The sequence below is a fragment of the Arachis hypogaea genome, chromosome 12 (genome assembly GCF_003086295.3).
Source record: "Arachis hypogaea cultivar Tifrunner chromosome 12, arahy.Tifrunner.gnm2.J5K5, whole genome shotgun sequence".
NCBI classification, from domain to species: Eukaryota; Viridiplantae; Streptophyta; class Magnoliopsida; order Fabales; family Fabaceae; genus Arachis; species Arachis hypogaea.
Window position 1 is genome coordinate 24,984,848 of NC_092047.1, and position 25,041 is coordinate 25,009,888.

Genomic DNA, 25,041 nt, shown 5'->3' on the forward strand with positions numbered 1-25,041 from the left:
AAACACTTTGCCATAACCAATAACAAGAACACTTCCCTGCAATTCCTTGAGAGATGACCCGAGGTTTAAATACTTCAGTTATTTTTATTGGGGGTTTGTTCTTGTGACAAACAAATTAAATTTTGATTGAGGATTATTTGTTGGTTTAGAACTATACTTGCAACGAGATTTCATTGAGAAATTCTATACCGACAAATTTTTCCTTCATCAATTATCTGTGATTCTGAATGCATGATATGAACAGTGCATATTTGAATTTGAATCAAAGGATGTTGGTGCATGAGGAACAGGAATTTAGAGGACTATTATGAATTCTCTGAAGTAAACAAAAGCTTAATTCTTGAAGCAAAAGAAACAGCAAAAGAAAATAAAGAAAAGCAAGGTCCAAGGCTCTGAGCATCAATGGCTAGGAAGGTCAAATATGATTAAAAGCTCAAAGAGTTATTTTCCTAGCCATATGCTTGTGGTGTGAATGTGTCAAGTAACCCTTGAGACATAACACTAAGAGTCGAGATCAAGTGCATTTAACAGAGTATGCCAAAGGCTTTGAGCACCACTGTCTGGGAGTAACTGAAAAAAAAAATCAGAACTAAAAGAGAGTTCCCCAGTGCTTGTAGTGTTTTTGTGTCAAGTAAAGTTTGAGACAAAATATTTAAATTCACGGCTAGGCTCAAGGTGCAAAGCACCAAAGAAAAAGAACAAGAGAAAATTTATTGTGTTCAAGGATTAATCAGAAGTAAAAAGGCCAGAGAATTCATAATATTATTCGGATTCTAGTTCCAAATGACAATGACTTTCCTCAGATTCAAAGGATAGTGAGATATCTGCTAAAACTAGGATGAGCTTCAGTGTATAAACCCCACTTTGAGAAAAGACAGGAGTTAATTGAGCACTCACTTCTCATGCAAATTCACATCCTAAGTTTATATTAGTTTCAGTTGCTTGAGGACAAGCAACAGTTCAAGTTTGGTGTTGTGATGCGTGAGCATCTTTTCTATCTTTTCCTAGTGAATTTGCATTTGAATGGTAAAGTTTAATCAAGATTTAAATATTTTTTAGTCACTATGAATGCTACTTTGAGTTGTTTGCAATTCTTTTTATTTCAGGTAGCATTCGGATGGATTTGACAAGTTTTTGTAGCAGAAAAGAAAGAAAGTGAATGATGTTGTCAACCCTAACCTCCTTGCACTCCAACAAGAATAACTTGAGCTACAGAGGTCCAATTGACACAGTTCCAATGGCATTGGAAAGCTAACTTCTAGATCTTTCCAACAATATATAATAGTCTATACTTTTTTTAAGTGAACACAGCCAAGGTGGAACCTAACTTGGAATTTCCCAAGTTAGGCGCCATGATCACACAACATCCTCCATTGCATTCGGCCAATGCCACGCCTAACTTGGAATTTCCCAAGTTAGGCACCAATCCTAGCTAAGGAATGGTCCCCATGTCCACATTGATGATGGCTATGAAGATATTATTTATTTTTTATTAAAACTTTATTTTATTTACAAATAAGAAAATATATTATTTAGTTTTAGAAAATATATTTTACATTAATTAGGATTAAATATAGAAAGGAAAATATTTAACCCTTCGGGCTCACTTTTCTTTTACGCACCTCATTGTACAATTTACAGTTTTTCTGAATCTTAGTTTTCTCTCTGAGCCATGAGCAACTAAACCTCCACTGTTAAGGTTAGGAGCTCTATTTATTGTATGGATTGATACTGTTACTCTTCTATTTTAATTAATATTTTGATTTAAATTTCAAGAATTCGTTTTCGTTCTTCATCTTAAAGATTTGGGTAGATCGAAAGAATAACCCTTATTCTATTTGAGTTCTTGTGAACCTTGGAAAAGCAATTTACTTGAACAACAGCTTGAAAATAATTTTCCTAAATCACTAATTATCTAGACTTAACGGGATACATGACATATAATCCTCTTATATTTGGGTAATTAGGGTTTCTGTGGCTAATAAACTAGAATTGAGCTTAAACCTCTAATTGAAATTAACTGACCAAGGAATTGGCAGTTAACTAGGTTAGAGGAGACTAAATTACTAAGGAATTAGGGTTTAGTCAAATATAGTTTGCCATGAATTGAATCTTACATGATTAAAATAGTTGGTAAGAAATAGAAATCCGGAAGATAAACAACTCCAAAACCTTAACTGTTTTCTCATATATATTTCACAACCCATTTACTACTTGCTTTCTAATTCTCTGAATTTACTGTTTAATGTTATTGAACTCTCAAATACCATTTTCTGCTTGTCTGACTAAGCCAATCACTCAATCATTGTTGCTTGATCTATCAATTCTCGTGGGATCGACCCTCACTCACCTGAGGTATTACTTGATACGACCCGGTGCACTTGCCGGTTAGTTTGTGGACTTTAAAATTCCACACCAATAATATCAAACTGTATTAGACCACCAAATACTATAATAGAATTTCGGTACAGAATACTACTCACTCTCCTTAATATATCGTTCATCATGCTTTGACAGAGACCGTTCTGAAGCTCCATGAACATCACGGTGTATGGAACCACAAATGAAACTGGATTCTCACACGCAAAGCTCACTCCCTCATGAGTATTTCATATAATCTCACCATTGTGATACACCATCAAATTTGCAGTACCCCTCCGTCCGACCAAAAACACACTCAAACAACTCTCCTCTTCGTAATAAAATAGTACTGAACTTTGGCTTATATAGTGAGAGCACTCAACATGCAGGCTACGTGTTGCATCACCAACGAATCAGAATGTGATACATTGACAACACGTCCCTCACGTGCTAAGTGATGTGTGAGCATCTTTTCTATCTTTTCCTAGTGACTTTGCTTTCGAATTGTTGAGTTTAATCAATATTTAAATATCTTTTAGCCACTATGGATGCTACTTTAAGTTTTGTGCAATTCTATTTATTTCAGGTAGCATTTGAATGGATTTGATGGAGTTTCTATAGAAAAAGAGATGAAAGTGAATGATGCTGTCAACTCTAACCTCCTTGCACTCCAATGGGAATAACTTAAGCTACAGAGGTCCAATTGACGTGATTCTAGTGGCATTGAAAATCTAACTTCTAGAGCTTTCTAATGATATAGAATAGTATACACTTTCTTCACATTTGGTATGGTCAAGGTGGCGCCTAACTTGGAATTTCTCAAGTTAGGCGCCAGAACCACAAACTCCACAATAACGTTTAGCCAAGGTGGAGCCTAACTTGGAATTTTGCAAGTTAGGTACCAACCTTGAATCAAGACATTGTCCCAGCGCATGATGAAGCAAGCAACGAAGATCTTTATTAATTTTTTATTAAACTTTAGTTTATTTTAAAATAGGAAAAGATATTATTTAGTTTTAGAAAATATATTTTACATCAATTAGAATTAGATATAAAAAGGAAAAAGAATCAGTCCTTCGGGCTCTTCTCTCTTACCTCATTCCACAATTGACAGTTTTTCAAAATCCTAGTTTTCTCTCTGAACCATGAGCAACTAAACCTCCACTGTTAAGGTTAGGAGCTCTATTTATTGTATGGATTGATATTATTATTATTCTATTTTAAGTACTGTTTTGATTTTAATTTCAAGAATTTGTTTTCGTTCTTCACCTTATGAATCTAGGTGGAACGGAAGTATGACCCTTATTCTATTTGAGTTCTTGTAAACCTTGGAAAAGCAATTTACTTGAACAACAGCTTGAAAATAATTTCTCCAAAATTTCTAATTATCTGGACTTAATGGGATACATGACATATAATCCTCTTATATTTGGATAATTAGAGTTTCTGTGGCATATAAACTAGTTTTGAACTTAACTACCTTCTAATCAGAATCAAGTGACCAAGAAATTGGCGGTTGATGAAGGTTAGAGGAGACTAAAAAGATCTAAGGAATTAGGGTTTAGTCACATATAGTTTGCCATGAATTGAATCTTGCATGATTAAAATCGTTGGTAAGAAAAGTTAATCCGAAAAATAAACATCTCTGAAACCTTAACTGTTTTCTCATATATATTTCATAATCCGTTTACTGCTTGCTTATTTAATTCTCTGAATTTACTATTTAATGCAATTGGAACCCAATTACCATTTTCTGCTTGTCGTGAATCACTCAACCATTGTTGCTTGGTCCATCAATCCTCGTCGGATCGACCCTCACTCACCTGAGATATTACTTGGTACGAGTCGGTGCACTTGCTGGTTAGTTTGTGGTTTATAAATTCCGCACCACTAAGTCAGCACGCCTTCCGCGTGTTGCAACTGCCCAACTTTCACATCCACTGATCTCTACAAATACACTAAACACCCCATTTTAATTGAAAACACCAATAATACTTGGAGAAGTATAGGGAGCTAAGTGTCCACCAGCCAAGAATTGAACAACTCAATTAATAATGATTAATTTTAAATTATTTTTTCAAATTCAAAATTTGATTAATTGACATTAATGGCATTTTTTAATCAAAGTTTACCCTAATTTATTTTCACTTCCACTCACCATTCACCACACAAAACCACAAATCCTAATCCCTCTTCTCAATGCCCCACACTGCCGCGGTTTCGTCCTCGCGCGCCATCGCCAGTCGTCCTTGCATCCTTCTCTGCCACTTCATCTGCCGTTCGTGTAGGAAAGACAGCCACCATCGCGCTTCTACTTCACCCTCCTCGCGTCCCATCGCGACTCTCCATCGCTCGCTCGATGCACCCTTGCCGCTCGCGACTCCCCATCGCTCGCCACTCACACCCCACAACTCTCCATCTGTCGCGATGCAGCCATCACTAGGTCCCCATTCGCGACGCGCGATCAACTACTCCGATCCATGGTGACTCCTCCACTCGTCGCAACACGCCACCGCGAGTCCTCCCACTGTTCACGCAACACCATTCAAGACGTCGTCGCCGGGCACCCTACGGCTCTTCTTCTCCTCCTCCTATTTGGTTTTGAATGATTTTTTTAATTAGTTTTTTGTGTTTCTTTTTTCTACATTTCGGATGATTCTTTTTATTAGTTTTGCATTATTCTTTTTTCTATGTTTTGTATGTTTTTTCTTAGGATTTGGATGATTCTTTTTATTAGTTTTGGATGATTCTTTTTCCTATATTTTGTATATTTTTCATTAGGATTTAGATGATTCTTTATCTTATGTTTTGGTGCTTTTGTTTTTTGGAGTTTCGAAATTTTTTTTGGAAAGAATAATTAGTGTTTGCGTAATAAATGGTAAAAGGTGAATTAGAGTAAGAAGAGGCAATTAATAATCATTAATTTTGTATCTTTTAAAAAAAATTCAAATAACCACTAATTAATGACAATTAATGTTATTAATTAGTATAGAATATAATTTAAAAATATTTGTTAGTTTATTGTTGTTTAGACCCCTCTTGGTTCTTTAGTGGGATTGATAATATTTCTACGTGAAAAAAATGAGCCTATGGGCTATGGCTTAATTAGTTTGAGGTATAATAGTCAAATTAATCCCTAAAAGATAAGGCATTCTTTAAATTTATCCTTGAAAGATTTTTTCAATCAAATTGGTCATTCACAATAATCATATTTATCCTCCAGTCACTCTATCAACAATTTTTTTTCAAAAATTGATATGGTAAAATGTTAATTGATGACATATATAATACCTGATATGTCTAATTGGATATTGACCAAATATGTTTATGAAAATTTATTAATTTAGTCATTTTTTCCAATTACAAGAGTCCTATTTCTAATATGACCTAGTGACTAAATTGACAGATTTTCATAAACATATTTAGTCTACGTCTAATTGAACATGTTATGTGTCATATATGCTATCAGTTAACATTTCACATTATTTATCATTGACGAAAATTGTGAGTGGAGTAACCGAAGAAAAGATTTGATTAATTCGTATTTTTTAAAGGACTAATTTGGTTGACAAAATTTTTCAGAGACAAATTTAAAAAATGCATCATCTTTCGGAGACTAATTTAGCTATTTCACCTTTGTTATTTTTGTCAAATTTATAAAATTTTTTTAAATTCTTTTCTCTCTAAGGATTCGGTAGATAACTTGTGTTCAATTTATTGTAGTTATCAAAATTCAAAACCGATTAAGGAAACGCCACGTGTCCTGAAATGGCCAAAAGTTGATCTTCCAAACATTGTGTTGTGGCCAAATGTCATTCAAGCTCATACTCTTTCTGGCGCTACTCGCTTCACTTCTTCCATCGCCATGTCCAACTCTCTCCTTCTTCTTCCTCCTTCTTCCTCTTCTTATTCTCAACCCCATTCACCTCTCACTCTCACTTTCTTTAATGTACGCTTTTCACTCTCTTCCTTCATACCTTTCTTTTATTTATTTATTTTTTATTATTTACTTATTGACTTTCAGTCACGGAGGAAGAGACGCCCTTGCAGATATTCCAGAGCGACAATGTGCTCCTCTCATAATTCCCATCCCCCAAACGACGTCGTTGTGCGTCTTCTCTTTCTCTCTTCGAATTTTGATTAAGTTGGAACTATTATTATTATTATTATTATTATTATTATTATTATTATTATTATTGGCACTGAAATTGAAGGTTTTGATTTTCTCAGTTTCTTGAATGCAATAATGCAGGTTGGGTGTGGAGCGGCGTCGGTGGATTTCTTGGCTACCGTTGCTTCTTACCCTAACCCTGATGACAAAATCAGAAGCATCAACTTGAAGGTTCTTCTTCTATAGTCTTGAATATTAGTGTTTAGTGTTAAATTTAGCGGTGTAAAAGTTAATTACTATTGTTTTTTTTTTTTTTTTTGGTGACTAGTTAATTACTATTGTTGATATATTAGTGTATTAACGTATCTATTAATTTACCTTTTTATATGTGCAATAACAACAAATATGATATTAGTCAATATGGTAAGTGTTTTATATACTTTACCTAGAGGTCTTTGATTTAAATCTTAGAAATAACAAAATATATTTTTTTTTATGGATTATATTGGATGAATGATATTTTAGGAAAGAAAATTGTGCACTAAACATCTCCTATATCCCCACTAAATATATATAGTATATGACAGTATACAATTGGATATTTGTGATACAGTTTATTAAAATTAAATGCCATCTTGATTTGTAAATTTGGAAGGGTTTTGTCTCCATTGTTGGTTGTCACATTCATTAGGAAGAAGAAAGAAAAATTTTCAAGTGGTTAACACGGTTTTGAACATCTAGATTTGCCAGTAATGTAACTGAAGTCCCCCAAATTATGGATGCATAGATTGCCTTTGTGAAAATGGTGAATCTAAAATTGACTGTTATTGTTAATTTTTGGTGCTCCATTGTATGTTATTAGTCTTCTGTTAATTAATTGATGCTCATGAATTGGATGTGATGCACTCATTTTTCTCAGTAATTTTAAGCTCTCTAGGCTGTTAGAAATGAAGAAATTTTGGACTTACTCACAACTATATGTGTTGTTCACTCAGGTTCAAGGAGGTGGAAATGCAGGCAATGCTTTAACTTGTGTTGCTAGATTGGGCCTCAAGCCAAGGATCATCTCCAAAGTAGTTTAGTTTTTCCTTTATTCTTTTAGTCAGAAAATAAAAAAGAATCTCTGCATGTTTGTCGTTTAAAATCTTTTGACAAAGTTTTATAATGGTTTAAACCCAATGTTGATGCCATTGCGTTCGTGCATATGTTGCAAACCTGTTTGGCATCCTTAGGTAGCAGATGATAGTCAAGGCAGGAGCATACTAGATGAGTTACACGCTGATGGTGTAGATGCATCCTTTATTGTGGTAATTTATCTTTAATACTCTTCTGTTTGTAATATCATAAGAGCATGAACTATGACCTCTTAGCATCCATAAGTCTTGAGTTTGATGTTAAAACTTTAGATTTTATATTCCTTGATGATATTTTATGGCCATTATCTGCATCATTACTGTTTACCTAGTTATCGAAGTATATTTGCAATGATATTGGCGCTCTTGGTTTTCCATCTGTTCTCGCTCCCCATGGACTACTTATAGTTTTCCAAGTTGTCCTCACTTAAATGTGAATGAACAAATAGAAATATAACTGACTAAGGTTTATTTGAATAAAATGTTCATCCCCTTCAAGGTAATTTGGAACTTGTTATTTAAAGCAGTAAGTGAGAATGGTGAATTGATATTTAGGAGTTCAAATTGCTCCAGTTGTTTTCTGAGCACTTCTATTATGTATGTGATTGAGTTCCCTTGTTATCTGCAGGTGTCTAAGGAGGGAACTTCACCATTTACATATATTATTGTGGACAACGAAACGTAATAATCTTTGATTTCTTTGTTACATATGATTACCCAATCTTGACTTCTTTTCTGCTGTGTGTTTTCATGGTACAAAAGTGGGTGGGACAAAAGGCATTACATAGGTGAATTTAATTGACATTCTGGTCAGGATCTGCATGGTTTTGACATAGAACATTATACAGATTATCTTTTCTTTTTTGCTTCTTGATAAAGAAAAACAAAATGGATTATCTTTTCTTTTTGACATAGAACATTATACAGATTATCTTTTCTTTTTTGCTTCTTGATAAAGAAAAACAAAATGGATTGATGCAAACTTTGCACTTACTTTTCTATTTTCTGTCTCTTGCTTGTCTTTGTTTCCATTTTCTCATGTTTATTGTTTATCATCCTTAGGCAGTACATTACCTGGGACTTGTTTCGACTAGCAGACAATATTTATGTTGTCTTATTCTTCATAGCAATCAAGAAGCGTTCAAGCATTTGCTGCCAGTGACACTGCTAAAAATATTAATTCTTCCTTCATTCATTCTATCTGTACATTTTTTCAGGAAGACCCGTACTTGCATACATACCCCAGGATATCCTCCAATGATACCACAGGATCTTTCTGAATCAAGTCTGTTAACTGCATTGAATGGAGCAAACATTGTTTACTTTGATGGGAGGTTATATGAAACTGCTCTTGTTGTTGCCCAAGAGGTTATAATCTATATAATTCTCTTGCAGTTCTAATATAAACTCTAAGGACCTATTTGTTTAAAATTTTTGGCTGTGGTAATTAGTGTATAGCTAACTCCTATCACAGTTAATGATCCAATATTAAAAGATTATCAACTCATAACATCACTATCATTATATTTTACCTCTAACACTAAATTATATAACGCAGAAATGTTGCAAAATGATAATATTTAAGGAATTTATTTTGCAAGTTCATCAATCGGTAAACTGAAACTATATTTTTATTTTGTTTTCTTCCTATTGTTTTCTATGATGCTCATGCTAATATTTGTTAACTTTCCTTTAGTCATTGTAGATCCCAAATGCATACTTTTTACTAGAATTGCAAGTTCAACTTAGTGCCTTTTACACGATCCTGTTCTATTGTTCTGCTACTAGAAATTAAGGATGGGGATAAGAGAAAAAGCTTCAACAGAAAGTTAAAAAAAAATTATATTTTTCCAGTGCAGGCAGTTAGGAAGAATATACCCATCTTAATTGATGCAGAAAGGCCAAGGGAAGGGTTGGATGATCTCCTGAAATTTGCTAATTATGTTGTATGCTCAGCAAAGTTTCCACTAGTAAGTGCATTGTTTTCTCTGAAACCACTATTGTAAGATGTGTATGCTAGAATTCTCTCATTAACCTCATTTGTTTAAATACTTTCTGTTCAATAAATCAATCAAACAAATATTGTGGTGCTAAAATTCTTCTAAGCATCATTATTAAATCCATATATTAATTAATGTACCTCTCTCTGCTGATAGGCATGGACAGGAGCATCAACTATTCCACAAGCACTTGTTTCTATTCTCTTAAGATTGCCCAACATCAGATTTGTGATTGTGACCTTGGGAAAAGATGGTTGCATAATGCTTGAGAGAAATCTTGATGGTACATAGAGATGTTAGCATTTATACTCTTTCTATGCTGTGTTTTCTTTTAGTGTAATCAGGTTTACATGTATCATACCGTCTCTGGTAGTGGCCTCTTCCACAGAGGAAGTGGATATAGACAGCTTAGTGGAGTCACTGAAGATGACAACAAATGAGAGTGTATTACACCCAACCTGTATATCATCGGTAATGCCATTGAAACCTATAACATTTTGAACCTTTGTTGTGGTTGTTGCAATTGTGGGTCTTGCAGTTGTCACTAAGTGCATTGCAGACTTGCAGCTATTGTGGTATGAAAATTGTGTTTTCATATCAAATATAAAAACAAAATGACATTTCAATCACTTGTAACAACCAAAACTCGAGTTACCCACTACTTATATGAAATAGATACGGTTAAGATTGCTAAATAGAGATTCTTTTTCGCTTTTGCTTTTGGGGTCGTGGCTTATTATAGGATTGTTGCAACTGCATCGGAGCCACAATGGGCTCGTCTCTGGTAATGATTTGTGTTTCCATTGCTGCATCACAATTTCATTGTGGTTAATTTTTCTGATTGCATGTCACACTGAATTTGTGATGTGGTTGGTGGTGGCTGCTAGCTCAATATTGCAGTTTGCAATTTAGAACACTACTAATTAAATAAGCCTTACCTCACTATAATGTCCTTTCTAAGGGCTTCTCCTGTTGTTTCCTTAGGTCTTTTTCTGTCCCTTTTAAAGTGACCTCCAGTTTTAAATTTATCAGCTCAGAAAATGCTGTATAGCATGCTTGAGCCAAGCAATGGCCTCTATTCTTCATTCTTCAGACATTCGTGCTGTTGACATTGTCTCACCCTCTTGAACCAACAGGCCTTCATTTGCTAACTGTTATGATAATAACCTCTGTAACTGTAACTCATTATTTACTTTTCAAATGAAAACCATATCTTTTTGGGCGGGGGAACCTGATACATTGTATAGATTATATAGCAGTATTATTAGCTTGGATACATTCTTGAGGAAACAGGAAAAAGAAAAAAAAAATGTGAACCTCATATAATAGCTCTGCATTTATAAAGTATTCACAATGACATCAATGAATGCTTGGATCTTTGAAGTTTTAAAGCTGAGATTGCAACTTCAGAACTTGACATAGTTATTTGGGTTTTTGGTCTCTTTCCTTTTGCAATTCATGAAGTCAGTGGCAACACTGAAGGCAGAAGGGATAGGAACAGTCAATGGGAGGATATATGTGGGAACAGCCGAGAGCATTCCTCCTTTGGAGCTTATTGACACCACTGGTGCCGGGGATGCATTTATTGGAGCTGTGATCTATGGTATTGTACCACCTTTATTCCCTTTACTTCTTATGTCTTTGAAAGATCATGATATCAACATGCGACTTGACGAACCCTTTCACTCGTCATGTGTTTAAACTTCATGGTCATTGTGTTTAGTTTTTCCTGTGAATGAATTTATGGATGAGATCCATTCTGTTCTTGATTTGCTTTCAGCTATCTGTGCCAACTTTTCGCCAGAGACAATGCTTTCCTTTGCTGCTAATGTGGTATGTTGTAGTCTTGTACTCGAGTAGCAATCATGTGTGAGTACTGTGTGCGCGCATGTGTGTATATATGATCAAGATTAAAATACAAGTTAGTTGTTAAAGAATTAAAGTGAATATTTGACTTTCAAATAACTTTTATTCTTGATCATATATATAGTTTAATAGCCAAGATTCGCTCCTCTGATAATTAATCACTCTTCTCGGGTGATATGCACATATAATAGGGAGCATATTAAGTGCATGCTTAGTCATTAAAATGGATAAACTGAAACTTGTCTATTAGATCTTATATGAATCGTTAAGATTAAGATTAAAACATCACAAGTCATGCCAGCCTTTTTGAATGATATGTGTGACCTTAAGTAACTTGAAAAGCATTGAATTTGTTGAACCTAGTTAGGATTTGGTTAGTTATAAAGAGGCTTGTTGCATTCTAATGGCGATTTCAGGCAGCTGCCAAGTGTCGAGATTTAGGAGCACGCAGTGGTCTTCCATATCGTGCTGACCCACGCATAGCTTCCTTCATGCAGTAGATTTTGTTCCAGTTACGCTTTTTTCCACAATAAGAGATTTCATCAATGTGTTATTCAATTGAATTGTATATTAGCAGTCCAAAAAGGGATAATTGAATTGTATATTAAGAGAATTGACGTTGAATAATTAGCCTTGGCTTGACAATGTTGCTTGCAAGATCTTTAATTTTTAGCAGTTTGAGTGAAAATTCTCTGCCTCGTTGGTTGTTTTAAAGTCATCAATAAATTTAGTGAAAATTAAGCCATTTAGTTTTTAATTCAACTCGATCTAAATACTATCAATGAATTTTTCGTCTTCAATATTATTATATCTTAAATTTTTAATATACTAATGGATATTTTATAGTAATATGTATTACTCCCTAATGGTCATAATCATCATAATATATTCTTTAAAGAACAATATATGCATTACTTCTAATAACCCCATAGCCACCCATTTTCATGTTGTCTATAAGGCAAACAATATAAAGAAACTATTACTCTTGGTCTCTTTTTTCTTTCTTCCAAATATAATATAAAACAGAAAGCAGTGGAAATGATAAATAATGTCAAAACATGCTTGGCAAATTTAAGATACATTTTATTACTTCAGTTGTTCAAAATTCCAAAGAAAGAAGCAAGAAATTTTTTTTTTTGAAAGAGTACTTGCTTTTTCTTATTACCATCCTTCCGGGTTGGTTTCCAGAGATAACGACAAACAAAATTTATATCACACGAAACAGTGACAGTTTGTTGGGAGATTATTATTTAATAAGAGCAAAAGATAACATACCCATTATGGATCTTATGAGCTGACCACATTGCCCATGAAGGACATGTTTATGTATTTAGTCAATGACTTGAGATTCTTTAACCTTAGCTTCTGTGAAAGCATGCGTCTGTCTTCATGCTTCACATTTCAACTCTTTCTTGTTTTATCCTTTGTACTTTATGTACTTAGCCACTTAAACAGATATTCATAGGTGTTACTCCATGTCATTCCCAACGAAAAAAAATATAAAAAAAAATCACCATTGCAAATAAAGTGGAAAAAAAAGCTTAGAATTATCTGCTCTCAAATATTTCATTGTTAAAAATAATAGTTTAGTCGTAAATTATCTTATTTTAACTTGAAAATCTAAATTTGATTATTTCCCATCCAAGCACGCTAAAAACTTGAAGTGACATCACATGCGTGAGGAGTGAAGAAAGAAAAATTTCTTCCTGCAAAATGTTTATTACTTTATTGAATGTTTTAATTTGATGTTGCAAATTCGGCAGCATTCTCAAAGAGCATAGCTATGGTTTGTTCTCAAAAGAAGCAGCAGCATGCAGCAGCTTCTTTGTTTATTTAATAATAAAACATTCCCAATGTTTTGTAAGTAGTAGTTATATAAATAGCTTACAAAAATTATTATGTATTTATGTATAAATTACCTTTAACATACACCTAATATAATTGAATTATTTATTATAGTTTATTAAAACTTAAAATAACATAATTTTGCTAATTCTTTTTTTTTTAATCTAAATAATTCCCCAAGTTTAAATGCCACATTTTCCCCAGCCAATTAACATAGCTGCAACATACATTGCCGGAAGAAATTAAGACAATGAGATAAACTTTTTGACCCAAAATATCCGAAACATTGTTCAAATAACATAATTTTCCTAACTAATTAACATAACTAGATACATTGCTGGACCTAATTTTCCAAAACACTAGTTAGTAGTACCAATCAATAAAAACCTTCTATCAATGCTAGAAACCCATAACCCCCTAATCAACATCCCTTGACAAAAAAAAAAAACATAAAAAGAGGTTAAATTATTTTACAATAAGCTATCAGCTTTAGTTGGCAATCTTCTGAAGAAACTAAGAGCCCTAGATGGCAATTTGGTTCTGAACCTTGGTGGCCTTATTGAATATAATCCAAGAAGTGCAACAACCACCCTAATTGGAACAGCATAGAAACCAACAGAAGCAATTAGGCACAACAACACAAACAAGAATGAAGCTCTTGGATCTCTCCAACTCAACAATGCTTGGAACCTTTCCCCTTGTGTTGCCATGTCTCCAACCACAGTTTGAATCCTCCCAGCCACACTTCTTAGCCTATCATACCTCATCCTAACAACCTCGGCGCTTCGGCTCGTTGGGAACGAGTCGAATTCCTCGTCTAGCTCGTCCGGGAAAACACTATCAGCGTGTGAAAGCCTAGTGTCCATATGTGGAGGGTGTCGAGGGCGTGACCTATATCGCCAGAGGCCTAAGAATGCCATGTAGAACAACATAGTTGGGATGATAAGCTCAGGAAGCATCACCAATGTGAGAAAAATTGTCAAGAACAAGGCCGAGTAAACCGGCTTTTGCCAGTTCCGGATCGATTCGAGCCACCTTCCTATGGCAACAATGCTAGAGAGAACATTCATTAGCCGGAAGAAATTCGCTTTGCTCCGCCTCATGCTCCACATATGTGAGTCATGGTCAAGCATGTACTCGACCACCTCCCTCCCCAGTGGCGGCTCAGCCCTACTAAGCCTTGACGCCACGACGTTCATAGCTTGGTACCTCAAACTCTCCAATTGATTAACACTCAATGGGTTCACATAATGAATCTTGGGAAGAAATGGAGTAGTGTACATATGAAGCATATTAGCCACATTAGCACAAGAGAATCTCACAGCCAAATGAAGTTCCCCCATTTTCTTGACCCCATTGGGGTGAAGCATCAAAAGAGGGTAAGAATGAGTGTAAACTCTATCCGTCTCAAGTGTTGACAATCTGATCCTGACCTTCCCTATCCTCGAATCGCGCGACCCGACGGAGTTCACGGCCGCGCTCTTATCAACCCTAGAGTTGTCAAAAACTCCAACGGTTACAACAGTGCAAGGATCATAAACCTCCCAAGTGTATTGCTCATTCCACTTTGGTGACAAAGAATCAACCACAGTTCTTGTTCTAACCCATTTTGTTCCATACTTTGCAACACAATAGGAATCAATGGCACCCCCTTTACCTTCTTTCAATTTCACAGGCATAAGCCCTGTGGCACCCAAAATCCCCATCTCAAGAACACCAATGTGAGGCTTCCAAAGCCTCTTATCCGTTGGCCTAACATCACTGCTATACATTGTAGCCTCATCAAGCACATGGTACCCTCCATCAAGCGAAACTCGAAGGTGAATCCGCGAACCAAACCTCGTCATAAGCTTGTTACCATCATCAATTGGGAACCACCTCGAAGTCACCGGCTTCTCGTCTATTCCCCTCTCAACCGCGGCCACCGGAAGAGCCACTCTGGCCACAACCTCGTCCCTCCCCGGCCCAACCCGGTCCTCAACCGATACCAAAAGATAGTCCTCAAAAGGCTCAGCAACAACAAACAACAACTCCTCATTCCAATAAGGATTTGAGAAGCTCCTAGTGGCACTTGGTGCTGCAATCCTAGTCCTTAAAACCTGGTTCCCAACTTGAACCTTAGCCGAAAACTCGGGAAACCTGGCCATCAAAACAGAGCCTTTGTCCCCTGAAATTATGTCCTGTGCCTCAATTACCGAAACCCTAAGGTACCACAACTTGGGGGAAAGATAAACCTTAGACTTAATTGAACTTAAGCCATCAAAATTCACATTTGCAGCCTTAGAATGCCATGCCTCAGCAAAAGCCTCATCAGCCTGAGTACCAAACCAAATCGAAACCATAACCTCGCCAGATTTCGCAACCTTTTCGCCCTTCTTGTTCTCCATTCTGTACCATTGTGGTGCCAATTGGCTATCAGGTGGAACCCTACTTGGAACCTCACTCAAATCAAACCAAACCCTACCAATGAAATCATCTTTGTTGCATTCCTTAACAATAATCTCAACAATTGAGGACTGAATGGAGTCTTTGGAGAATGCAAATACCTGGTCCCATTCTGAATTTCCCAAATTAGCCCTCTTTGTGATTCCTCTGTAGTTTCCAAGCTTCACCTCTGCCACAAGCTCTACACTGCTACCACCACCATTGCCGCTGCCGAACCATGCCACGTCAGCACCCCGTGCCTTCACAACTCTAACATAGAGGTACTGCATTTGTTCCACAAGATCATACGTTGAACTTGTTTTGTCTTTCTTCAATGATTCACCACCAAGTTGTGGTCTTGTTTCTTTCAACAAGAACTCATTTGTTCCGCTGCTGCTGCCGCCTCCGCCGCCATGGAAAACACTCATTCCACCACCATTACCATTACCAGCAGCAATTCCAAGCCTTGAACCACCACTACCACCACCAAGAACAGGTGAAATAGCAGGGTTAATAACAACGTTCTTGTTCTCACAGTAGTTCTGAATCTGCTGCATCACCATCACGTTCTTGTTCTCTTGAGCCAAATGCTCTTGTGTTGTAGCCATGTTAGAACCACCATGAAGCTTCTTGTTCTTGTTCTTCCTTGAAACAATAACAGAAGAAGAAGAAGAAGAAGCTACTATTCCAGTGCTACCACCATCACCATCACCATTAATATCCTTTGTAGTGAGGTAAATTTTGAAAGTGACCTCACCCCTTATGTGAGAAAAGAGGCTTCTCTTGTCAAGTTGATACCTTTGAAGAGTTTCTTGGCCTTCTTTAACAATGGTGGTACCAGAAACTCTAACTTTACCGAGAAAGTTTCTGCAGTTAGCGGATCTTCTCTCGTTGAAGACATTGATCTCAATGGTTCTGTAAGGAAGGTTATGAAGGTCGTTGACATGGAAGAAAAGCTTTTGGTTCCAAACAGGGTTGAGATCTTTGTACTTGACGTGCGTTCTTTGCCGTTGATTCTCGAACTCTACTTCGACGAACGGTGAGGATGAACCTTCGCCGTCTTTGGGCATGAGGTTGGTGGCTTCTATGATTTCTACTACGAGTTTCTCTTTGTTCATGGTGGTTGTAGTGGTGGTGGTGTTGAAGAAGGTTGTGGTGTTCATGTTGAAGAGTGAAGAAAACACAGAAGAGTGGAGAGAGAGAGAGAGAGAGAGAAAAGGTGGCAAAGTGAATTGAATGAAGGAATGAGAGAACGAGCGTGCTACAGTTTGAATCCTCGAGCTGCACTAGTAGATAGAAGATGGGATGGGACAGTGTTACGGTGACTTCAAAGATTTTGCTAAATATTCTGTTTTATTCATACTTAATTAACTTTTTATTAAGTAAAACTTATTTGTTTTAACATGACAAAGTTTATATAACATCACAATAATTTTTATAATAAAAATAATATATGTACATTAAAAATTAAATATTAAATTTTTTATTAACTATTATGTATTTATGTATAAATATATTATTATTTAATTTATTTTTAATATATATTTATATTTTAATATATATTTTATATGAATAGTTATTTTTTATACACATATAGCATGATTATTGTTATGATTATATTTTATTATTATAAAATACTATTAGCCTTTAAAATATTTAATATACCAATTAAAATACTAAAATAATAATTTAAATAATAATATATAATTTAAAATTCTATTGTTTTAGGTTTTATATTTTTAAAAAATTAAATAATTTTTTATTTAACATTACTATCAAAATTTCTCTCTTTCTATATATTACTAAACAATTATTTAGAAATTCACTTTTCAACACAATTAGATGTAGACTCTTATTGATATTCATAGTTAAAAAAGTTATTTCAATTAATGCAATTGCTACGCAAAAATTAAAGCTAATTTCAAAAGAAAATAAATAATACTCTTTTGAATTGATTTCTAAAAAATAACACTAATTTCGTTTAAATCTGAAAATTGATCATTCTATCGAATATTTAATATGAAATTCTTAAATTGACGGTTAAGTACTAAAAGTTGAGTAAAAAATTATTGTGGGGTCAAATTTAATAATCTAATAGGGGCAAATAAATATTATTATCATATATTACTAAAAAAAATTCTAAATTATAGTGAAGACACTTGCCCCCACAATACTACACTTGGAACCGTCCCTGGTTTTAAGTAAATTTTATTCTTTATTTATTATATTTAATACTAATAATTTAGATTTAAAATTTAAAATTTAAAATTTAAAAAATTAATCATATAAAGTATATACTAAAATTAATTATTAAAATATATTATTAATATAAAATATTAAAAAAGAGATAAATACATATATATATATAGTGACTAATTTTGATATATAAATAGTATTTTTATATAAAATAGTGTGTTTAATTTTTCAAAAATATTATGTACACATCAAAAATTAGTCACTATGTATTTGAGTATAAATATAGTAATGTTAGGGAGACAAAAAAATCAGTCAGAACTTATTTTATTTAGTATTCATTAATTGCTACAACAATTAATAAAAACTAAATAAGGTAAGTTTTGGCTGATTTTGGCTAAATTTTTTTGTTACCAAACATTTTTGTATCGGTAATACTAGGAAGACAAAAAAAGCAGGTAAAACTTGCTTTATTTTGCATTTATTAATTATCGCAACAATTAATAAATGCTAAATAAGACAAATTATAATTATTTTTGGTTAATTTTTTTTATTACTAAATATTTTTGTTCTATTATTATATATATTTTTGAAAATTGTTTTATGATAATTAATTAATAATGTAACAAGTTATATTTCTTTTTAACTACTCTATGTGAGTTATTTTAATGTTTATAAGTAATAAATACAAATCAAATTAATTCATTCAACTCGTCCAACAGTTATCTTACAAAATTTATTATTTACACTTCTAAATTACCCAACTAAATCTTAATATTAGAATAACCATCTGCACACCTAGTAAATTGAACATTCGATATATTTATTATTCACATTATTTAATATTTTCATTATCTACTTATACCTTATTTTTTATTTATTACCATATTAAAAACCAAAATTACTCAAACATATAAGGACTAAAATGAGCATTAATTGTTTTTTTTTTTTTTATGCAAAAGGTAAATAAGTTCATACCAATTTTAGTCATGAACACATTTATTTAAATAAATGTTCTTAATTTGTAGTCATGAAAATATTAGAGATGACATTGTTTTGAGTCATATCCATTTTTGTTGGTGGAATAAATAAGGATTTTATCGAAGGTCAAATATGCAGTTGTGCAGCTTGACAGGGGAGCTGGTGAATATGGAATGATGGTATACATGACTTTTTCTTTTACGACGAGACATAATGGTGTATTTTATAATATAAAATTTTTAAGAATAAACATTTTATATTTGATGTTTACTTTGATTTGACAAATAATAGAAATATTTTTGAATAATGAATATTCTGAAGAATCTTTCAAAAATAAAAAATAATGGCTTTTAAGTTTTTTTTTTACGTAAAGTTTAGTTATGATGATAAATAGTTTAAAATAATTTTTATTATAATATATTTAATATTTTTGTAATAAATTTTGAAAATTTAGTTGATGAAACCGAATATTTTGTCACAATAATACATAGTTCATATTAATATTTATATTAATTAAATGATTTTCATACATAAATGATATTAGTTACAAAAGTCTCATTAACTTCATAAAAATATTTAATGTTTGTCTTCTTGGATAATAATTATCTCAAGATACAGAACTTAATTATTATTTACGACTATGTTAAAATTATTACATTATTTTTTAATTAAAGATATATATATATATATATATATATAACTAGTAGTTTTGCAGAAATTAATTTAGTTATGGATCAAATAATGGTGATAATCATCAATATGGATACATGGTGTGTTGTCTACAAATGTGAACCTGCGTACATTAGTCACCTGTAAAACACAGGTAACGTTTTGTTTGGGATGAAGTACAAAATTCTGCCACCTGCCGCAAAACGCAGGCTGCGTTTGGCAGGGAAGGGAGTCCAAAAAACGAAACGTATCATGTGGCTCCCTGCATGCAGACAGAAGCAGCCTTTGACCAATCTGGGGTTCACAAAACGCATTGCGTTTGGCCAGCATAAAAGCAAGTCGCAAGTTGCATTTGGCAGCCTCCAGCCTTGCATGCGTGACACGTGTTGACAATGGGAAGTGAAACCAGTCTTTTTAAAGCCAAAACGTAGGCAAGGGAAACAATATATTGAGAAAGAGTGAGATATTGTGCTGTGAGAGTCAAAAAAAGGATAAATGAACATTGTGGTGAATATTTAAAGGGAGGGTTAGGGGTTAAAATATTGTGTTGCTGTGTAGGAAGAAGAAGACCGGAAAGGGGTTTAGGTTCAAATGAGGGAAGAAGAAAAAATATGGTACATAATTTTACTAGACTTGAGAAACACATCTCTAAATACTTGGATCATCCTCAATAGATAATTTTTTTTTAATTTTATGATCAATAGATAAATATTATTATTATTATTATTATTATTATTATAACCGAACCAAACCGGCCAGTTCGACCTAAAAATCGATGAATTGGTAGTTTGACCGGTTTGAATGATAGATTGGACCGAATATGTATTTGAACCGGTCAACGGTAGTTAAACCCATTGAAAACCGGCCGGTTCGCGCGTCAGATCAAACTAAACCCGCCGCAGGTCCATATTGCACCAACGCCGAACCATTGTAGGAGCTCTCACTTGTACCCAAAAATGTTGAATGTGGGGTTTGAACTTTGAACACAAAGCTGGGTGAAAAGACAACCTCCCCTTTGCCGCTGTGGCAAAATTAATTCTTAGTATTAGATATGACAAAAATTATATATATAACAAAACGTAATGATTTTTTATTTTTTTTTATTTTTTAAAGTATGAATTTACATGGATTCCAAACAAGTAACAATACATAGTATATAAATATATTGATATATTGATATTGATTGTGTTATCTTTTATTTTTTATTTATTTAAATTGAAAAATATTTTGTACTAGTAACTAATTTATTATCTCTTTTTGCATTATAAATTATATCTAAGAATTAATATTTAATTGTTATTAATATATTTTTGAAAATATGCATTTTTTATTTTTATTTTTATAATTTTATATTTTTATTTAATTATGACCGGATCAACCAGATAAATCAGTAATTCACCTGTTGAACCAATAACCCAATGACCCAGTCGTATGATCGGGTCAATTACCGGTTCGAGTTCTGATAACTATGATTATTAGTGACATTGTTATTATTGTTAGCCTTTATTATGCTTAGCTCTTAGAAAAAAAAATTGTTGTCATGGTTAGTATATAATATAATAGAATACTATTTAGGGCCCAAAAAAAATAGTTATCATGTTAGTATAATAGAATACTATTCTATGTTTTTGTTTATTAATATAATGAATTATTACAATTTACAAGGTGTTCTAAGAATATTTTGTTAAGAAGAGAATAATGTATTTTGTGATGATAAATTAATGTGGAGTAAAATATTGTTCCTCTATATTGTATATAAGAATTTTCTCAAATTGTTTTAAATTTTTTATATATTGCCAATATATTAAAAATATAAAAAATATTTTTTAATAATTTTTAATATAAAATTCTCTTTTATGGTATTAATTATTATTAGTGTTCTAACAGTAGTATTATTTATCATTATTTAAAAAGATAAATACTATTTTGATCTCTATGATTTAGAATGAAAATCAAAATTGTTCCTAATATTTTTTTAAATTTAAAATTATTTCTAACATTACAATTATTTTTAAAATCATCTTATTTTTACCACAATTTAATTTTTGGACTAAATTATCTTTGTTAAAACTAAAAGAAAAAAAAAACTTTATCCACTCCATCACCACCACCATTCCTCTTCAAGCTCCTTCCAGTTCAAACAACATGACTCCTTCTAATTCAACCACCAAGGCCACCAGCCCACCATCGCTACTAACAATCCTAATCCCAACCTCACCGCCACCAATCCACTGCAGCAAAACTAAATCACCAACGAACAATCCTCCTGCAAACTTGAACCAATATCGAAGATGATTGAACATGTCTCAAGCAATCCGATCCAAAGGTAGAGGGAAAGAACCGTGTTGAGAGCCAGAGCTAGACGATTCGTACTGCGATGAGGATGAGAATCTTTGATGGATTACAATAACATTCATGTTAGAAAAGTAAAAGAGAACAATAGAAAAAAGATTTGTATTTATTTAAGTTGTATTAAATGATATAATATAAAAGGATATTTAAGTGTTAAGAGAATCAATAAAGACGTAATACTCTATAATTAATATTCAGATATGCTAAATAATTCTAATAAAAATTAATTGATCCTAATATATTTTAATTTTTTTTCTCACATTCAAGTGACAACTTGAGTTTGAAATTTATTTAAAATAATGAAATAAAAAAAAAACTATAGAAACTGATGAAAAAGAGCGCAGACAGAACTGACAGAACAAAACGCAAATGAAACTGTCGAAACAGAACGCAGATGAAACTGCTATAAAAAAGTGCAGATAAAACTGTTGCAAGATATCAGTAAAATTAATTACAACACCTTGCTATTGGTATGGCTGTCGATAAAACTAATGTATTTTTTAGGTATCGATTTATGAATGAGTAATGCTAGATAACTAACTTTTTTTCGGTTAATATCAACTAATTTTTTTATAATTTTTGTTTATTTTAAATTTAAATTTTAAATTATAAATTCTTAATCCTAAATTTTAAATTGTTAATCTAAACTCTAAGCTTGGCTAATATTAATAATTTCTAAAAATTGATTTCCTATATTTTTCGTAATGAATAAATAAATAAATAAAACAAAACCCGCTAAAGCTTAAACCTCTGAATTGATAATGAATTTTTACTCGAAATAGAGAAATATACTAATATAGCTTCATAATAAAGTAATATAATTTAATCTTAAAAAAATAGCATTTTAATTTAAATTTGATTTATTCAAGATAACTTTTTTACATGTATTTTTCATTAATTTATGGGTAAATTATATTATTAAATCAATTGAAACTCAAAATTATGTAATTATAATAATTGAGTTTTGTTTATATGTTGTGTAATTTTTTTTTGGATAAAGTACTAAATTGGTCCTTACGTTTAGGTGTAATCCTGTTTTGGTTTAGAGGCACAAAATTAACCGTGAATGCATCAATACATTTATTTATTATTCTCTTTAGTTCTATAGTAAATATTTCATTTAAATTGTAAGAAGAATGATAAATAAATGTATTGATGAATTTACGGTTAATTTTGTGTTTATTTATTTAATTTTGACTTAACAGTAGAATTACATTAAAACTAAATAAATTTTTTAGATTAAAATATGACACTTTAAACTTTAAAAACCAAAATAAAATTATACTCAAACTTAAGAGACCAATTTAATATTTTATTTTTTATTTTTTAAATAAACAATTATGAATTGTAGCGTTTTACCTTTTTGCATGTAATTCGTCTTAGTTGATCGCGGTTTACGTATAACATCATACAAAACATAATCTGCTACAAGTTATGGGAGTTTATGAGAGACTGACATTACATAAATTTCTACAAATCATAATATTTTATGAAAAAAAATAAAAATAAAAATTTACTTATAATAGATAATAATGTCACTCATTTTTTAACAAATTCATATAAAAAAATTATGTAAAAAATGATATTATAAAAAAATTTAATTGAATATTGATTTTTTTTTAAATGTAATTTTAAATGAATGGTAAGTTTTTTTTTATTAATTTATTGTCATATTTAATTACCGCTCGAAAATAGAATTCTGATTTCGTTTAAAAAAAATATATTTCGTGGTATTTAATTGATGGATTATAGATATTTGGTAATGGAAACAGATGGTCAAAAGTCAAAACTTAAAAGCGTGCGATCACTGCGATGGTTTCGTTTATTGAAGGGCGTGCATCCCCGCTCCAAGCCTCCAATGGAAAGCTGGACAGAGTAGATATTGTGGGACCATACTAGTACTAATCTACAACACATTGGACCAACACAAAAACATTCTATTTTAATGCTATTAACAAAACATTCTAATGTAATGCTATTAATTAATCCAACGTTAACCAAGACAACCCCCCCAAAAAAAAAAAAATCCAATGTTAACCTATCTACCCAAATCAACACATACACTCATCAGTCATAGTCATATCTGCTCAACAATATTGCTACCTTTAACTAGTAACTACTATTTCTATTTAACTTCATGATATATTATCACTCTCAAACTTAATATTATCATTTTTTTGGTATTTTTTATTTCCAACTACTTTTTATACTTTTTATTTTATTTTTTACAATAATAATTAAAATTTTTATTAAAAAATAATTTTAAAACATCAATAGTAAAAAAAATTATTAATTAGTCAAACTCCAGCTACCAAAAATTTAGTCAAACTACATCGAATCCTTTTTTTTTTTTTAAACTTTTTTGTATTAATATCTAAAGTATAAACATTTTTTTTCATTTTTAACATACTAAATTATTTTAATTCTAACTAATTTCATAAAAAAGAATGTGGAATAAATTGAGATAAATATTAAAATAAATATTTAAAATTTATAAATTAATTTAGTTAATATTTTTATTCATTCTAAGTAAAAAATTAAATTTTAAAATTAAATCAATTTTAATTTCAGTCTAAAGTGTAAACACCCTAATACTGCTACTCTATCTATTAGAATTGTAGACAAGGAAGGAAAAGATGTATTGATGGGTCAACGAGTCAACTTGCTGGATTTGAAGCTTGGGTCAAAATGTCAAATAACTAGCAGTGATAGTAGCCATGGTGCATCACCTCCATTTCCATTTTCAATTTGTTTATGGTATAGAATACTAAAACATAGGGCAAGCTACCTAACTAAAATGTTTAAAAACTAATATTATCATAATATAACTTTTAAATATTGTAAACATAAATATACCTTTTATAATTTTATTGAAATTGTAAGAGGGTATAGTAAATTACGGATTACATATAAACTGTTATAGAGTACAGCGGTATATATTGGGACGCGTGTGAGAAAAAACAGCTACATTTTATAGCAATTTCTGAAGGAACTGAATCAAAAAAAAAAAATTACGGCACTCTTATACCGACATCTTCACAAATGCTACATTTAGGAAATCACAGTATCCCTATAGTGATTTATATGTGCCTATAAATCCGCCGGA

At 32.2% G+C, this 25,041-nt stretch overlaps 2 protein-coding genes across 3 annotated transcripts; one reads left to right on the forward strand and one right to left on the reverse strand.

Annotated features, from left to right (window-relative positions):
* Positions 1 to 6,055: 6,055 nt before the first annotated feature.
* LOC112727179 (uncharacterized) lies at positions 6,056 to 12,159 on the forward strand. Of its 2 annotated transcripts, none has more exons than XM_072209071.1 (13): positions 6,056 to 6,310; positions 6,386 to 6,469; positions 6,614 to 6,703; positions 7,468 to 7,548; positions 7,705 to 7,779; positions 8,234 to 8,286; positions 8,823 to 8,973; positions 9,465 to 9,575; positions 9,762 to 9,888; positions 9,979 to 10,076; positions 11,070 to 11,208; positions 11,386 to 11,438; positions 11,888 to 12,159. In XM_072209071.1, the coding sequence occupies exons 1-13, from the start codon at positions 6,227 to 6,229 to the stop codon at positions 11,969 to 11,971; spliced, it is 1,230 nt and encodes a 409-aa protein (XP_072065172.1). In that variant the 5' UTR covers positions 6,056 to 6,226; the 3' UTR covers positions 11,972 to 12,159. The 2 variants fall into 2 exon arrangements, with proteins under 2 accessions (XP_072065172.1, XP_025632637.1); XM_025776852.2 differs by having other exon boundaries at positions 7,468 to 7,545.
* Positions 12,160 to 13,487: 1,328 nt separating this feature from the next.
* Positions 13,488 to 17,038, reverse strand: LOC112727180 (FT-interacting protein 3-like). Its single transcript, XM_025776853.3, has one exon. It carries the CDS (start codon positions 16,901 to 16,903, stop codon positions 13,787 to 13,789), a length of 3,117 nt encoding a protein of 1,038 aa, XP_025632638.1. The 5' UTR covers positions 16,904 to 17,038; the 3' UTR covers positions 13,488 to 13,786.
* Between the last annotated feature and the right edge of the window lie 8,003 nt (positions 17,039 to 25,041).

Coding starts and splice junctions, on each gene's coding strand:
- LOC112727180 (XM_025776853.3), bottom strand. CDS start 16,903: ATGAACACCACAACCTTCTTCAACACCACCACCACTACAACCACCATG.
- LOC112727179 (XM_072209071.1), top strand. CDS start 6,227: ATGTCCAACTCTCTCCTTCTTCTTCCTCCTTCTTCCTCTTCTTATTCT. Junction 7,780..8,233: donor TAGATGCATCCTTTATTGTG/GTAATTTATCTT, acceptor TGTTATCTGCAG/GTGTCTAAGGAGGGAACTTC. Junction 10,077..11,069: donor ACCCAACCTGTATATCATCG/GTAATGCCATTG, acceptor CAATTCATGAAG/TCAGTGGCAACACTGAAGGC.